The sequence below is a fragment of the Phalacrocorax carbo genome, chromosome 18 (genome assembly GCF_963921805.1).
Source record: "Phalacrocorax carbo chromosome 18, bPhaCar2.1, whole genome shotgun sequence".
In the NCBI taxonomy this organism is placed as follows: Eukaryota; Metazoa; Chordata; class Aves; order Suliformes; family Phalacrocoracidae; genus Phalacrocorax; species Phalacrocorax carbo.
The window spans coordinates 177251-194734 of record NC_087530.1 but is presented as its reverse complement, the minus strand read 5'-3'; the positions used below and the strand labels follow the sequence as shown (position 1 = coordinate 194734).

The 17484-nt window shown below is 40.7% G+C and overlaps 2 protein-coding genes and 1 long non-coding RNA gene across 13 annotated transcripts in view; 2 read left to right on the top strand and 1 right to left on the bottom strand.

Moving 5' to 3' along the window:
- Window positions 1-3723, top strand: part of RALGPS1 (Ral GEF with PH domain and SH3 binding motif 1) — a 152648-nt gene extending 148925 nt beyond the window's left edge. For all 3 annotated transcript variants that reach the window (XM_064468407.1, XM_064468405.1, XM_064468406.1), the window contains one exon: window positions 110-3723. In XM_064468407.1, coding sequence (XP_064324477.1) covers window positions 110-139 — 30 coding nt within the window. In that variant the 3' untranslated portion in view covers window positions 140-3723. The remainder of the gene's footprint in view (window positions 1-109) is intronic.
- Window positions 3724-3840: 117 nt separating this feature from the next.
- On the bottom strand, window positions 3841-14850 carry LOC135316173 (uncharacterized). Of its 3 annotated transcripts, none has more exons than XR_010375615.1 (4): window positions 13032-14850; window positions 9550-9694; window positions 9378-9444; window positions 3841-7615 (listed from the first exon to the last, which is right to left on the bottom strand). It is a non-coding gene; the product is annotated as an uncharacterized LOC135316173 (long non-coding RNA). The 3 variants fall into 3 exon arrangements; XR_010375616.1 differs by having other exon boundaries at window positions 3841-6074; window positions 9550-9619; window positions 13032-14846; XR_010375614.1 differs by having other exon boundaries at window positions 9550-9619; window positions 13032-14819.
- The window catches only part of LOC104052219 (uncharacterized), a 22834-nt gene continuing 17421 nt past the window's right edge, over window positions 12072-17484 (top strand). Inside the window, exons 1-2 of one of the 7 annotated variants that reach the window (XM_064468415.1) lie at window positions 12072-12290; window positions 16483-16566. In XM_064468415.1, the coding sequence (XP_064324485.1) occupies window positions 16489-16566 (78 nt within the window). In that variant the 5' untranslated portion in view covers window positions 12072-12290; window positions 16483-16488. Of the gene's footprint in view, window positions 12291-14744; window positions 15622-16482; window positions 16567-17484 lie in introns of those variants that run through there. The other 6 variants (XM_064468414.1, XM_064468417.1, XM_064468420.1 and 3 more) reach the window with 6 other exon arrangements.

Here is a 17484-nt window from a genome sequence, read left to right as displayed (position 1 = left end):
CACTGGATAATAAATTATTAGCCCACTCTATTTTGTAAACTTGCAGTTTCCCAGTGCCATAAGAGGCTCAGGAGCATTATACTGCTGCATAATTTATATTCTCTTGCAGGTACCTGCTAATCTAATGTCATTTGAATAATTTGCTCTCCTGCCTGGTGCGACTTCAAGTGCCAAACTGAAGAAACAGGCTTATTGCTGTCTAAGGAGGAAGAGGAGAACAGTTTTCCTGACATGAGCCAGCCACAAATATTTCAGCACTTTCCTATGTAACTTGAAAGTGATTCTGACACAGCTTTTAAAAGCAGAAAGTGAATGTTGTCCTTAGGACCAGATATAGTCTCATGCACTGAGTGAAAGCAGACAAGTTAGATGGACAGAAGATTAATCCTGACTCCTGCAGGATTTCAGAGCCCTCAACTCTTTGAGGTCAGAGACTGCCATGAACTGATGCTTGACAACAAACTGAGCATCGTATCTTCTGCCTATTCTTTTTTTTTAAATGGTTCTTTTTATTGTTAAGCTGCTTTGTGTGACTGAAGAATATTTGGCCCATGTTGGGTTTCAATTCTTTCTAATGCACAGAATGATTGACAGTGTTAACTTGCTGCAAAGTGTCAATTAGAATAGAAGATTGTGGAACATTTTTATAATCTAAGTGCACTGACTTGCTTGGCAATGTGGCTGCCTCAGATTTTGTATCAAATCTCTGGACAATTCTGCTGTTCACATTTGAGCTATTTGGGGAAAAATGTATTTTGGCACAGGACAGTTGGTTTTCTTTTTATTCAGTTATGTTACTCAGGAATGCCCTGACAATGGATTTAAGGCTGTTTAAATTTATGTCATCCTAAAGGTCATCTTTCATTTTCTTAGTAGGGGCAGAGTTGCTTACAGGTTTGGTTTTTTCTTCAGTCTGAATGTTGTTCATCTTAAATCCCTTGGTACAGGCAAGCAGGTAACCGGGTGTTATGTATCACATGGCCCTGGCTCCTCAGAATGGTTTCATATCATTGTTTCTGTTCTGTGTTTCTGTGGATGACTCGGCTCCACTCACTGCCAGTACACGATGCACATTTATAACATATAGCTAGGCAAGACTGTCTGACAGTGGAGCAAGTATGAAGAAGCCTCCACACCAGCGGAGGAATGTAACTGAGCCTTCTGCTGTGAAAGGACTGCATCCATAGCTGTGTCCCTTCTATGCCCTAGCACTCCTGTGGTCAGAGTCTTTTTTCTGTTCCCATGCTAAGTTCAGCACTTTTTCTGTTTGAAACTCTTTTGCCATAAGGCATCAGTATTTAGACTTCATCCATCACTGGAAAACCGCTTCTGAGTTTCCTAAGATTGCATAGAGGAGAAATTTGCAAGCAACCTCTAGCTTACAAACCATGAAAAAAATGAAAGTCCGTTTAATTGAACAAAGCCTATATTAGAACAAGTCTCCGGGCATTAGGGGTATTTATTCTGTGGACTTGCATGATTTTCTGAAGTTTTATTTTGAAACTTCTCTAACAACAACAAAATACCTGTATTGTTAAATGTAGGTCAACGGCAACTTTGGTGTTATTTTAAGCGTTCATGTTACAATCCTGAGAATGACGCCGAATACATACCAGCCTTTCAAGAAAAACAGTTCCTAACGACAACTGCATTTAGATCCTGGGACATGTGAAAGCGTATGTAAAGTTGACAAAGTTTCTTTGATAGCTCACGAGTTGGGTGAAAAGAGTGGTAATGCAAAATATATCTATACCCTTTTTTCTCCTTTTCAGCTAAATTAAGGCAACTTTGAACTAGGAAAAACATAAGTATCTGCAAGGGCAGAGCATCCAATGCCACTAGAGACAGCGTAGAAGGTTTTGAATGTGGTAAAATCCCATCACCAATAAACAACTTCAGACTGTTAGAATATGGTATAATCTGAATTATTCTGCTCCTGTGGACTTTTGTGATTAGTTATCAGTGACATGATTCATGAAGATGCAAGTGTTAACGGACTGCCATCTTAATGAATGTGCCACATAACCATGTGTGTTGTGTGTTACTAGCTTTCACAGGGTTTGAACAATGTGCAGAACAGCGACCAAAATGATGATACACTAACCAAAACAGAACCGTTGAGGTCAAGAGGTTTTTTTAAAAGTTACTTTATTAGTAGCCCTTTCCCCTTAAAAGGGAATAACCTGACCCATCTTAAATATAAGCTAAATTTAAAGCGGAACACTTATTGGCATGAAATGTACTTATATTAGAAGCAAACGCCTGCTCCTTTCTAATGCCATGTAGTGGAAGTGAACACCAGTGAGGACTCATGACATTTATTCCAGCGTATTGCAATTGACATAAACTAATTGATGTTGTGACAATTTTCAGTTTAACAAGCCTCCCTTGGAAGAAAATAATCAGTGCTGACTGATACATTAGCAATAGAATGAGCCTGTACACACTCAGAATTTAATGTTTTTTAGAATTTAAGTGTCTCTGAAGTGCTATATATGTTATTGTATGTACAAGACGTAGAGTGTTCTAGACTTCAGAAATACACTTTTACTCAAAATTGCAAGGCATAGAGCCTGTTGGAGAAGTTACAAAAGGGTCCATTTTGACTTGCTTGTAAAACAGATTCCCAACTAGAATGGAAGCATCTTCGCCAGAAACCATGATAGGCCCCAAAACAGTGTGGCATGAATGAAAGGCAATATTTATGAATGATTCTTATACCCAGTCAATTGTCACTGGCAGAAGATGAATCTGTGGAGAAATTAAACCCTTCATATTTACTCAGTCCTCAAACTCAAATCCTACTCAAAACCTTGGAATTTGGAAATATGTCAAAAGTAACTAGAATTCCCTCACACTACTGTCATTTGAATGTAAAAAGCGTTATATAGAAGAAAGATGAACTTAGCAAATAATACTTTTACACAATAGTCAGGTAAGCATTTTCAGTATAACACAGTTGTGACATTGCTGCACAATATAAAATCAGAATTATGGCGGTGCCAAGAATATTATTAAAATATCTTAAACCAGTTTTAAATTAGTTTAAGTATTAAACAGTTTGTAGCTGATGATTTGAGTTTTTGTGTTGTCATTTGGTACCATTTGCTGTCATCCGGTACTCTTAATGTGAACTGAAAGCTGCTATTGAAATACAACATATTGCATATCATTACTTGATTAATACAGCATTTTCACAAAAATACCACAAACCATACAAGGTTTCATCCATCAAAGAGAATAACTGAAATGGTTGTGTAAAAATAAACATTATCTCAGAATTACTGTTTTCAGAATTGTGAAGATATAAAATGTATGTAGGCAATATTATTAATTTATTAATGTGCAATTTTGATGTAATTCAGTGCCAAAATGCATGTTTTTCCAAATAGCACTAAAATGAGGCAAAGACAGTAGTTTTCAAATTGCGACATATCTGTCACATTATAATGTAAACCAACTTCAACATTTGGTTTGTTTTGTGTGAAAACTGTTGCACTATTTTTTGGCTGTATTTTCCATCAGTCCACTGCATGCCGTTTGTGTAAGGATTCTTTCTAAAATTCTTGTGAACTGTCTCACCTATAATAACCCTGGTGTTGGAATCTAGGTTTTTGGCAAAGTATTTTGTTACCTCAGTCTTGTATCGAGTTGCCGTATTTTTCAGTTTGTTACATTGATAATGATTGTTTCACTAATTAAATACTTTAATGTAAAAAAAAAGGTTGTTTACTTCAGCAGCAATTGCATTTAGTTGTAAGTTCAAAAACGTGCAGAGTGTGTATGCTGTTAACAATAAAAATACTCTGGAAGAGAATAGCAGAGCTATAGAAGGAACACTTTAGCTCAAAGGCAGCAAGCATGTTTTATTTGTGAATGAATGGTAATACAGTTGAACAGAGTTCATAGTGCACACTGTGTAGCCATTTAATAGTATAAATACTAGAGAATCCAAATTTCTAACAGAAGATTGAAAAACCGTGCAAATTTTCAGTTCTTTCAAGTGGGATTTGGAAAGTCCAAAGGAGAGACGAACCTATCCTATTGTTTTCCTAAGAAATTTATTTTATCACTGCCAAACTTACAGGTTGACTAGGATAGCAAGGTAAGTTTCTTTGCACTTATATTTAAACTTGGATTCTCCACTCCACCCATTGAAATTAACAGGAAAAAATATTTCATCCACTAATAAAATTATCTGCCATGCATTATACAGTATATCAGGGTAGACACATGTAATAATATCTTCTGGTATTAAAATCTGAAATTTCCTTTCTGATTTCAGTGGTGAAATTGAGGTTCAGTCAGAACCTTGAAATGCTGACCACAGCTCACAGGAATAGCCTGGCAATCCAGATGTTCAGTAGAACTTTCTCCTGGAAAAGATCCATTGTGGAAATGTTGACCAGTGTCCATCATCTTTGATAACTTGTCTAATTACATGTATCATTTTTCTCTAGATCCCCATCTGTAAGAAATTGGGAAAGGAAGGCAAGAGACCAGCATGGATAAGTCAAGGCCTGCTGGTCAAACTAAAGGGCAAGAAGGACATGCATAGGCAGTGGAAACATGGACAGGTGTCCTGGGAAGAGTACAGGGACATTGGCCAGTTGTGTAGGGATGGGGTCAGGAAGGCCAAGGCGCAGCTTAAGCTGAACTCAGCAAGGCACACAGAGAATAATAAGGGCTTCTACAGGTATGTCAGCCAGAAAAGGAAGGTCAAAGACAGCGTATTCCCCAAATGAACATGACTGGCAAACTGGTAGCAACCGATGAGAAGGCTGAGGTACTCAACAACGTTTTTGCCTCAGTCTTCACTGGCAATCCCTCTTCCTACACATCGCGAGTGGATGGACCACAAGACAGGGACTGGGAGAAGTGAAGTCCCTTCCACTACAAGGGAAGATCAGGTTCATGACCAGCTGAGGAACCTGAACATACAGAAGTCTATGGGACCTGATGAGCTGCAGCCAAGAGTCCTGAGGGAATTGGCTGATGTCATTGCCAAGCCACTCCCCATGACGTTTGAAAAGTCATGGCAGTCAGGTGAAGCCCCTGGGGACTGGAAGAAGGGAAACATTGCACCCCTTTTTTGAAAAGGATAGAAAGGAGGACCCTGGGAACTACCGGTGTGTCAGCCTCACCTCTGTGCATGGGAAGATCATGGAACAGATCCTTCTAGAAGCTATGCTAAGGTACACGGGGGACAGGGAGGTGATCTGAGGCAGCCAGCATGGCTTCAGCAAGGGCAAGTCCTGCCTGACCAACCCAGTGGCCTTCTGAGTTGGAGTGACTACACCAGTGGGCAAGGGAAGACCTATGGATGTCATCTATCTGGATCTCGGTAAGGCCTTTGACACGGTCCCCCACAATATCCTTCTCTCTGAACTGGAGAGATACGGATTTGATGGGTGGACTGTTTGGTGGATAGGAACTGGCTGGATGGTCACATCCAGAGGGTCATGGTCAATGGCTCGATGTCCAGGTGGAGACCGGTGATGAGTGGTGTCCCTCAGGGGTCCGTACTGGGACCCGTACTGTTTAATATCTTCATCAGTGACGTAGACAGTGGGTTTGAGTGCACCCTCAGCAGGTTTGCAGATGACACCAAGCTGAGCGGTGTGGTTGACGTGCCTGAGGGGTGGGATGCCATTCATAGGGACCTGAGCAAGCTGGAGAAGTGGGCCCATGTGAACTTCATGATATTCAACAAGGCTAAGTGCAAGGTCCTGCACCTGGGTCAGGGCAACCTCTGGAGTCAATACAGGCTGGGGGACGATTGAGAGAACTTGGGGGTACTGGTGGATGAAAAACTGGACATGAGCCAACAACGTGTGCTTGCAGCACAGAAGGCTGCGTCAAAAGGAGCGTGGCCAGCAGGGTGAGGGAGGGGATTCTTTGCTCTACCCAGCTCTGGTGAGACCCCACCTGGGGCACTGCTTCCAGCTCTGGAGTCCTCGGCACAGGAGAGACACAGACCTGTTGGAGCAGGTCCAGAGGTCAGGGAACCAGGAGGTCAGAGGCTGGAGCCCCTCTGCTGTGAGGTCAGGCTGGGAGAGTTGGGGTTGTTCAGCCTGGAGAAGATAAGGCAGTGTGGAGATGTTATTGCGGCCTTTTCAATACTGAAGGTGGTCTTATAAGGAAGATGGGAACAGACCTTTTAGCAAGGCCTTTTGTGACAGGACAAGGTGTAGTAATTTTAATCTAAAAGAAGGGAGATTCAGACCAGGTATAAGGAAGAAATTTTTTCAAGGAGGGTGGTGAAACACTGGCCCAGTTTGCCCAGAGGGGTGGTCAATGCCCCACCCCTGGAAGCATTCAAGGTCAGGTTGGATGGGGCTCTGAGCAACCTGATCTAGTTGAAGATGTCTCTGCTCATTGCAGAGGAAGGTGGAGTATATGACTTTTTAAGGACTTCATTCCACATTTAATGTAAATAAGCTCAACGTTATGACTGGCAAAGAAGGTGCTTTAATTTCTGCAGAAACATAATTTCATGAGTAGTTGCCTGAGAGATAAAGTAATTAAATGTTACCTAATGCAAAGGTGAGAGCAGAAGCAGCTCATTTGCAGTGGCAGCTTTTGGAGCTCAAAAAGAAGGCACATGCCCTTTCCTGAATTTGACTCCTTTTCCTGTTATCCCCCAGAAACAGGAAGACTGTTGCAAGACTTTTTTATTAGTTTTAGTCCTGGCAATCACTTGGATCTATACAATTTTCCTCCAGGGTCACGTCCAGAATTTCACTGTAAATATTTTATAAAGGAAGCATCAATAAGTGTTGCTTACATCTACCAAATGGTTCTCTTCATTGATAGCATCAGTTTAAATGGGAAAATTGATTGGAATTGCTCTCCTCCTCATAGGCAACAGGATAGAAAGTGAACCATGAGCACAGGAGGAAGGAAAAAGCAATTATCACTATATTGCAGATTGTCATTATTATCGTTATAGAGGCAAATTGCAGGGGACAAATAGGACTACTTCCTCATTGCAGTATTTCATTATAAGGTAACATGCTTTTGTGATACAACACTCAAACATGAGTACCGAAGAGCTCATTAAATGCTCATTATGTCCAAGCCTCTTGTTTTGTAATCTGGGAGAGAAAAACCAAAATGAAATCTTCAACAAGTTAGTTCCTGCTTTAGATGTCAGGTTGTGCTAGGTATGTAAGTGATGACACTGGTAAAATGCATTATTTTTTTCTTCTGAAATCAGTAATGGTTGTTGTGGTATTTCCCTAGCTGTGATCTATTACTATGAACATTTGTTTATGAAAGTCTGAAAATGTAAGAGACCTTTCCTTAGGGGGCGCGTAGAGAAAAAAGAAAAGAATCAAAGTTTCTCAGGGGATCTCAGATGTGAGAACAAGTCAGATAAGCCTATTAGGAAGGATGAAGACACCCATTTTGCGTCAACTAAAACAGAGTTGTGCATAAGAAAGTGCAGATAGTAATGAATTGGAGGAAGTATCCTTTATATTTCTGGACTTTGCCTGTAGCCATTCTCTTGCTGCCAGAAATCAGCCTTTCAGCTTTAAGGAAGAGTAGATCGTGTTCTAAGTGATTACTTGCTTCAGGTGATCCATGCTTTGGGTTTGCAAGCATGATATAACTGAATATAAAACAAACAAGCAAGGTCAGAAAACAAACAGATTTTTTCTAGTGTATGTATAGAGAAAAGTATCCAATACTGCAGAATGAAAAAAAAAAAACCAACTAGCTAATTATTTTACATATGATTTCTTAATTGACACCGCTATCTTAATATAATGATCAATTTTTTAACTAATAGGAACACCTGAGAAACTCTGGCAGTTAGTTGTAGCAAAATGATTACCGTTTCTTGTAATAATACAAAGCTATTGATGTGAAGGTGTTTGACATGAACACAATGAATGTATGCCTTGTCTTTTAGAGGGTAACACCATACTCTTTCATGGGGTAAAAAGACAAAAAAAAATGGCAGGCAAGGAAGGGGCAACTAGCTGGTGCAAAACTACGAAGGTGAGGTGAAGATTAAAAAAAAAAAAACACCAAACCAAACAACAGTTCCTTTTAGATTACAAGATGTTCTTTGCTGCGTTTAATTACAGCATACTTGGAGGTCTGACTAGTGCTGTTGGCATTGTTTAGTAGTGCAATAGTTTTAATTCTTTCAACAACTGGAAGAGGGGGAGGGAATAGTTTTTCTTTCACCTACCAGCCTCAAAGAGGGTATGTTTGTGAGTGCAGGTGGCAGAGTAAGAGCATGTTTTAGCACAGCTACTGAATTATAAAAGTTATTTAGTAGGTCATTAAAAACACCTTTTTTGCAGCCATTTTTTGGATCATTGTGTGAAGTTTAACACCTTATATGTTGTAACTTTTATTAACATTAACAGATAATACAGCATTGTGGTTTAACCCAGCAGGCGGACAAACACCACACAGCTGCTCACTGCCTCCCCTCCCAGTGGGATGGGGGAGGGAAGTGGGGGAAGGGGGATGTAAGTAAAATTCATTGCTTGAGATAAAGGCCATTTAACAGAACAGAAGAGGAAAGGGGTGGGGGGAATAATGATAAAAGAATCTACAAAACAAGTGATGTACAATGTTATTGCTCACCACCCACCAACCAGTGCCCAGCCCACCCCTGAGCAGTGGTCACTGCCCCCCACTTTAAATACCGAGCATGATGCCACATGGTATGGAGTATCCCTTTTGCAAGTTTGGGTCAGCTGTCCTGGTTGTGTCCCCTCCCAGCTTCTTGCTGGCAGAGCATGGGAGGCTGAAATTACTGAGGGGTTTTTTTGGGTTTGGTTTTTTTTTTTTTTGCATTCATTTTCAGCTACTGAGTAGCTGAAAGCTACTTAGCAACAACTAAAACATCAGTGTGTTAACAACCTTATTCTTACACTAAAGCTAAGACACAACACTATACCAGCTACTAGGAAGAAAGGTAGCTGTATCCCAGCCAAAACCAGAACAACTGTTTTGCATAGATTATTTTCTACAGAAGCATCACTGAACCCCTCCACAGCCAGGCAGAAGTTCCTGGGTCCTAGAGCAGCATAAACAAAGATGTTCGCATTATAGTTCAGACGTGTAATTCTTAAAGAACTAACATGAGATGTCAAAGACTATAAGGTAACACACAAATTCAGTATTTAAGTTTCTAGAGCAGTCTCCAGCTAGAAGAGGATAGTGGTTACTCATCTCTAACAAAGTAGGTTGAGCAGATTCATACAATTGTTCTGAATTTGTATCATGGGAACAACAGAGTTGTCTTCCCCCAAGATTAGAGGCAGGAGCTTGCTAGTGTTAATAAAAGCCCTACAGATAGTGGAGTGTTCTCAGCATGGCCTAGGCTGACTGCTCTTCTCTTAATACCTCACCTGAGTTCATGCTCATGTAATCATTTATGGGTATGGTCCATCTCCAGAGGTGCAGACAACTGTGAATCTGATAGGATAATTACTTTCAATTAGCAGTAAAATCAGAAATGCTAAGAGGAGATCTAGCAGTTCCCAAGCAGAGAATGTGCTGATTAGCTGTTAAGGGAAGTACCTGTAGAACATGCGTGGCTATCCAGTTCCTTAGACAATCAAGCTGCCTCTGTCTTGCTGCCCTCTGTGCTCTGAGGAGGCAAAGAGGGGGAGATCTTTTAACGTCAGAGCTTCCAACTTCTGTGTCAACCCCTGACTCATGGACACTGTGTGGCAGAAGCACATTTGTTTCAGACAGTGTTTCACTTTGGAGTGAGGACAACAGAGCATGCTGCAGCATCATAAAAGGTAGGAAATAAAAAAAAGAATTGATGCTAAGGCAGGGTATGTACGACCCAGGGAGAACTCGGATGATGGCTGTCAGTTAATACTTAAGATCACTCTATAAAACTGGCCTTATTCTAATGGCTGTTGAAACCAGCATGCTGGTATCTTGCGATTTCCCCTGCAGCCACATAAGCTTGCTGAGCTTCTTTCTCAGTGATGAATTGTTTTGGGACAGGCATACCTTCACTATAATATCTTAGCACTATGATATACAGGCAGTCTAGATGAAGGTGTTTGCACACTGATTCCCACCCCTGAATTCTTCTGTGTCTGAGAGGTTGCTTTGGTAATTAGAGAATACTGGATTTGGGCTTGTGTGAATTTTGTTCTATTAATGCTTGTGATTTTAGTAATGTCTCTTGTGATTTATTCAGTTTTTGCTGTTAATTAGATTTCTGATGGTGGCTGGTTCCCTAGATGGTTTTGTTTCTGTTTAATCCTTACAACATAGAGAGGCTGGTATTTGTGCTTCATTTTTTTTTTTAATATTTTTTTTTCCTGCTCATTTTGTTTTCATATAGAGCTGAAGGTCAAAAAAAAAATTTGCTTTCCTCAGTTTCTTTTCCTTACCATTCAATGAGTTTTATGCTGCATAGATTGAGCTTTGTTATTGGATGAGGATTTTTTTACCCAAAATTCTGGTGCAAAAGTATGGGAAAGTGGTAGCACAGTCCTTGACTTACCAAATCTTGGGAACCTGATAAGATTTCAGCTGGTGTAACTATATGTGGAAGACCACGGAAATCCTGTTCTGGTTCTTGAAAATAAAAAGATCAGGAAGTCCTGGGACAATAACAGTGGCTGGGTGAAAAGCAGGCTTGGTGTTTTCTGGTAGCCAGTCTTCATTAGTGACTGGGATCAGATCCCTTCTAAGAAGCAGCAAGAAATCTTGTACCTGCCACTAAGTATTATTCAAACTGCAAGGTAATTCTCTCCTGTCCTCTTATCTGGTACCCATCTGAAGCTTTGCAGGAGGCTGAAGAGGCTTTTTTCATAATTTACCTTTGTTACATAAATTATTAATGAAAGTGTATCTTAATCCTGAAGGTATATTGAGGTCAAGCTTTCTGTAATTTTTTGTAATGGTAGCAGGAGTTTTAGATTCCAAGGTGGTTCAGGTGTTACATCAAACAGATATATTGGACAAAAACAGACCAGAAAGAGCAAAGCAAAATCAGAAATGAGGCAAGAATGTGCTGTACAAGCGAAGCATTTGTGGGTATGTGCATGGCTTTCAGTCAGGTTTCTTTGCTTGACCCTTTTTACTCTTTAGCATCCATATATCCACTCATATTTAAAAGTGTAAGGAACATATGTATCCTGTGAGACAAGAATGTAGTCTGTAGCAAGGTTACACTGTGCAGATTACAATTCCAATATCCATATATGTTCTCTGGTTACACACATCTACACTGAGTCTTAACACCATAGGTTAAGGGTACTTTGCAGTGTCCTGTATAGTCTGCAATTTATAACAGGACTTTAAACTGCTGGTTGCAATTATTTTAAGTCTCTAGCATGGTGGCCTGCTAAAGCAATACGGCTTTTTTTTTTCCCATGCATATATTTATGGAAAGGGAGAGGTGAGCTGGGGCATGCACAGACAGTGAACACAATTCATACAGGCTTGTGCCCAGCTGCTAACCTTGGCCTGCTCTGTGAAGGGCGTAGGGCTCCATCAGCCCTAAAGAGATCACTGGGTGATGATTATATCTGAGTTTAAAACTGTTATAAATTTGCTGAATTTTTCAACTGAGAAAAGGGGAATGAGAGCCACGTTGGACACTTTCAAGAGTCGTCTGGACAGGGTGCTGGGCCATCTTGTCTAGACTGTGCTCTTCCCAGAAAGGTTGGGCTAGATGATCTCTGAGGTCCCTTCCAACCTAGGATTCTGTGAGAGAAGAAAGGGCCTTAAGGGGGGGAGGGGGGGTGTTGTTGTTTTTCAGTTTTTCTCCTCCAGTTATGAATTTGTAAATCTTTCTCATGGACTAATTTTTTTGCCTATGTTTTAAGGTGAATGGGCCAAGTGATTCCTTTGTGTCTTTAAGTTAACCCTTTAGTCTCCCTTCTTACCTGTCTCTGAATGTCATTGTTTCTCTCTGACTTTTTACTGGGCAGAATAAACAGAAATGCTTGGCGAACTTTCTGTTTCCACAGAAGCACTGGAAATTTGTCAGTGTATTTCAGGATGTTTTTTAATGTGTTCAAACATTCCTCTCTCTCTAGTTAATTAATGTAGCCACCAAGGAAAGCTGTGCCAGGAAAGAGGGACATACTGGTACAAAGTCCAATCAACAATGCGCTGGTTCTTTCTGCTGGTTATTTACACAAAGTCACAAAGGATCAGACTGAGACACATGCCTTTTGCTGGCTCCCACCCTTCCTTCAGCTTGGTAATCTCCTGAGATCACAAAAAGGGCCAGGAGAAGAGACCTCCTAGAATGGAGATTTCACTGAAGAGACTGGAAGTCCAAGGTAAGTATAGAAGGTGACACAGTTCCTTTAGAAAAAGAGAAGAGGACTCCAGGCATGAGCACAAGCTGTTTGAAAAATCCATAGTGCCAGGGCAAATTGATGCAGCCCTGGTGTTGTGGTACAGTTCTATGAAAGTAAATGTAAAGGACTTTTTTTCTAATAAGTTTTTTGATTTGCCATAGTGTTGATGGCTTGGTGTTGTTTCTGGTTTCATTGTTTTGGTTTTTGTTGTTTTTGGTTTTTTTTAGTAACTGGCCTATGCAATGAGCATATATGTTGAGTTTTTACCTTAGTTAAAAAGGAAGTACCTTTTTAAAGCATTCTGTCAGGTCCCTGTGGTTACAAATTGCCCTAATGGCCCTGACCAGCCCCACCTGGGACGCCCATGTCCCTGCCTGTGGGCTCAGGAGCCCATTTAAGCTCAGCTCTGGGCCTTCAGCCCCTGCCTCAGCTATGCCATAAGAGTCTCTCAGGCCTGTGCCCCATAGGCCCTGTGGATCCAGCCCCTGACTTCCAGACTGGCTTCGGTCCTGCCTTGTCCCCATGGAGCTGCCCCGCAGCCACTGGACCTGATCTGAGCACGGGTCGGCTTCCCAGCTTGGCCTCAGACCTGTCTCATCCTGCGGACTTGCCGGGTGGGCTGCATGGGGCATTGACCCTGGCTGTGGTCCTGAGCGTGGCCAGCCCTGCTCACTTCCCTCAGGTACTGAGGGACTGGGCCCTGGCTGCTGAAGACCCTACCCTGCCAGCTGTCTTCTCCCCCCCAGGTCCCCGCTGCTTGTCGCTTGTGGAGCTGCCAGCCGTTGTTGCTCTCTGACACTGTGTGATTGTCTCTAGGCTGAGAAATGGAGGCATCCACAGCTGCTCTGAATTCTAGGCCCAGCTTATGCCTTTTTGAAGGAAAAAACAATGAGGAGGAGGGAAACAAATGTGTGTTTTCCCCCAGCAAAAATACTAAACACTTCTAAAACTGCACAGTGGCATAGGAGGATTTTGCAATAACAGATGTGTGGGGAGACGGGATGAGGAAGGAGTGGCCTGTTTTGTATAGGAAGAGAAAACAATGACAGAATGGTGGTAAGAAGTTGCTTAACTATCTGAAACAGGTTATTTAGTAAGAAAAACCACACTTTTTGTTTAAATAAAAGGCACAATGAATACCAGAGAAAAAGATGAGAATGAAGCTGCTGCCCAGCTGTGTTACTTCATTCATGTTGATAATTTTGTATAATACAGGTATAAACTAATGTCACTTTTGTTTCTGCCAAGGTTTCCTATCTAGTTCATATGTATTCGTTGCAGTCATGAAAGGAGAATGTGCCACTAGTGTTGTAAAATTCCTTTGTCATTACTGCCTAACGAACTTTTCATGCAATTAAAACACGCAAGAAGTGCAAGATGCTATAAAACACAACAGAGTGGATAAGGTAGCGCCAAGTATTTAATTTCCATACGAGTTACGGAAATGCAAATTATTAGTGTAGGGAAAGTACTAGAATTTGATTATTAGGAAAACAGTTGGCAGACAAACTTAACCGACAAAATTCTGTCAGCTCTGCTGGCCAAAGGTGGCTGCTAAGCCCTCTTATGCTGGATCAATTGTTACACAACAGTTACTATGGTATTTCTTATCTTATCAGCAAGGGAGAGTTTCCTCAGTTGGATGGAGTCATTCTGTTTCTAGTGTTCCTGCTCCCTGATGGCTTAACCCGTTCAGCAGTCAGGCCTTCCTTGCTCTCTGTGCCAGATCTTTCCTAAGTCACAAATTGCCATTGCTGAGTAGTTAAAATTTGAATTTCCCTTTCAAAATACTTCAGCTGTAATCAAGCCACCTCTACAATTTCCCATTTTCCCTCTAAGAGAGCTGAAGATATGCATCTTTCCATAGAAATAGAAGTTATTTAAAATAAAAACTGTAAGCACCACGCTCCTATTAAAAGGGAGAGTTTTTCTCTCTAAGTAGCTTATAAAGCAGGAAAATCCACTTTGTGCCCAAAAAACAAATAGTTCTGTTCTCTCGAGTGTCTCCCCACCAGGTCCACACCTCCCATTTAAGTTAGTGTTTATGTTAACTATTAATACACCTCCACTGGCCAATCAAGTGTTGACTCAAGTTATATCCACTTACTGTTTCAGACGACTGCTGTGGTAGATTAAAAGTTGATGTGTTTAAATACTGTCGTGGTTTAGCCCCAGTCAGCAGCCAAGCCCCATGCAGCTGCTTGCTCACTCCCCTCACACTGGGATAGGGGAGAGAATGAGAAGAATAAAAGTGAGGAAACTCATGGGTTGTGACAAAGACGGTTCAATAGGTAAAGCAAAAGCCACACGTGCAAGCAAAGCAAAACAAGAAATTAATTCACTACTTCCCGTCGGCAGGCAGGTGTTCAGCCATCTCCAGGACAGCAGGGCTCCATCAAGTGTAACAGCTACTTGGGAAGACAAACGCCATCACTCTAAATGTCCCCCACTTCCTTCTTCTTCCCCAGCTTTATATGCTGAGCATGACATCATATGGTATGGAATATCCCTTTGGTCAGTTGGGGTCAGCTGTCGCAGCTGCATCCCCTCCCAGCTTCTTGTGCACCCGGCAGAGCACGGGAAGCTGAAACAGTCCTTGACTAATGTAAGCACTACCCAGCAACAACTCAAACACCTCTGCATTATCACCGCTGTTTCAGCACAAAGCCAAAACATAGCCTCATCCTAGCTACTATGAAGAAAATTAACTCTATCCCAGCTGAAACCAGGACAAATACTAAGTTTTATATTCTGGTCTCACAACTGTGCACACAAGTGCTGCGTTGAGTTTGTGTCATTATAAAGTGAAAAGGATAATCTTAACAAGAGGACTAAGCTTACACAAAAGCTTCTCTGAAAAACACAGTGGGCTATGTAAGATTTGACTGTTGAAATACATTAGGTTACAGTTGATCTAATGGGAAGTGTTTAAATCCTGATCTAGAGAAATCTCCAAGAACATACACACAGGCACCATATAGGAAAATTATCATCTATCATTCTCCCAGTTAACAAATATGACTGTTGAGAGGCTGAAATGGTATAAACATAAATTGAAGAATGTATCATTTGGTTAAGTCAAAGTTGTTTATCTGAGAAAATGACAGAAGAGAAAGCAAACTGCGTTGCCGTACAGGAAGCTAACCAAGTCACGGGATTTCCCACAGACGGTGAAAAGTTCTAGTATAATTGTAGAGGAAGCAGATGTTGGGAAATAAGCAAGGTTGCAAGGTCTCTCATTTCAGTGGAAGCGTAAGGCAGAATTGGAGCACTGGAAAGCACGAAGTGCAAGAAAAAGAGGCTTGAATCTGTGAGTAAACACACTTGTTTGATTCCTCTTGTGTTCAGGAGGGCATGATTTTGCGCAGTCTGGTGAAATACCAAGGCTGCACATAACAAACATGGACTCCATTATTTTCTGTTTACGTAACAACTGAAAAATACTGAGGTGTTGTCTAACTATTCCAGGCAAAACGGGTGACAGTGTTTTATAAAGCTTCTCTAAAACAGTTATTAAAAGCAAGGCTCATTGTTTTGTGTGAATAAGTTTCTTGAACTAGAATAAGTTGATATAACGTACCTTGCAGTAAAAAGTTGTCTTCCGGTTTCTTTTCTGTGCTGCAAGTGGTATTAACCTAAACAGGTGGGGAAGGTCCAGAGTTGCTGACATATTTTAAAACTCCTCTTTTAAAAAGGAGTGATATTTTTCAGAGTACACAAAATATTTTCGCCAGTAACGGAGACCATAGTGATATCAGACATGGTGAAACAGCAGTCATTTTCTCAACATTGGAATGTCGTCTTACATGAAGTGAGGCTTTGCCAACGTATGTTCATTTGAACAAAGGACAGTACAAAGCTGCACAATAAGTATATCTTAAAAATTCCATATGTATAGTCCTTTTTCAGAATGACACTGGCTATTTCTGGTCAAAAATTATTGCTCTGACAATAGCTGAGATGCTGTATCTTTTAATGATCCCATCCCCGCTAGAAAAAGAGAAACAGCACTTTTAGTCACAAAGTTCAGTAGACAACAGCTAATGGTTGCAGCCTGTGGATTCTGAAAGAGGTGGCAAAAGCTTGATCCCAAAATCATATTTGATATTTAGGAACTCATGCCATCCCTTTCTTGGAAAGTTCATGTATCAACTAATCTCCCTTTGAACAGGTCAAGATGAAACACAGAAATGGGATGAAGGTTAGCAACCACCGAAGGTTTCCAGAAACTAAACAATTCTTTAAGGAGAAAACAGTAGGTTATTTAAACAGACTATATAGATCTCTATGTGTCTCTGTAGTTTTTATAGACTTCCTTATGTAAAAGGGACTTAGCGTCTGTAAAGTTTTACTCACAGTCACTGTTCATGCCCTAGGAGGCCTCTGGTTTCTAATATAAACGCTAGGTTTTTTTTTTTTCCAGCTCAAGTGGTTAATAATGCTTTTGGCATGCTAAAACTACTCATTGTTATTAGTCTAAAAATAAGCTATTAGGATGAATTTGCATTTCCCAAATTGGTTAATGTGTGCGTACAAAATGTGTGAAGAAAAACAATATCAAAAGTTTGTTTGCACATAGTTAAAAATGGACAACAGATTGTTTCACCTAGAAGACGTGAGATGCAAGGGAACATTAGAGTGAATGTCCTGCTTTATGTAACGTGCGTGAACGTCCTGCTTTGTGTTATGTGCATGTAAAACTAAGGTGGAGACTTCTGTGCAGAGGGATACACAGGAATCTAGAAAGTAGTGGTGTTCCAAAAGGAAGAGTACTTGCCATGAGTGGATTTTAACATTAGGTCTTTATTGCAGGAAGAGACTACTAGTTTTCTAATATTTCTTAAATCTTAAAAATGCAATTTTCATGTAAGTTTCCCAAGCCTAATTTAACAGGAAATTTTTAAGACATATTGCTGCCTGGTGTAAGACTGACAGCTGAAAACATACTTCACCAGAACAGTGTAATGATTTTTGCACTCAGCATCTGTACTAAGAAAAAAAAACAAACCCAAAAACAACAAAACAAACCAACAAAAAAACCTTGACCCTCTATTTCTGTAAATAAATGTGACAGACAATAATGATCAGGAACTTTATTAGTGCTTTGTTTCATCTCACCCTTTAGAAAATTTGTCCCATCTCTTGTGAAGTGAATCATCCTTCCCAGAAAAGT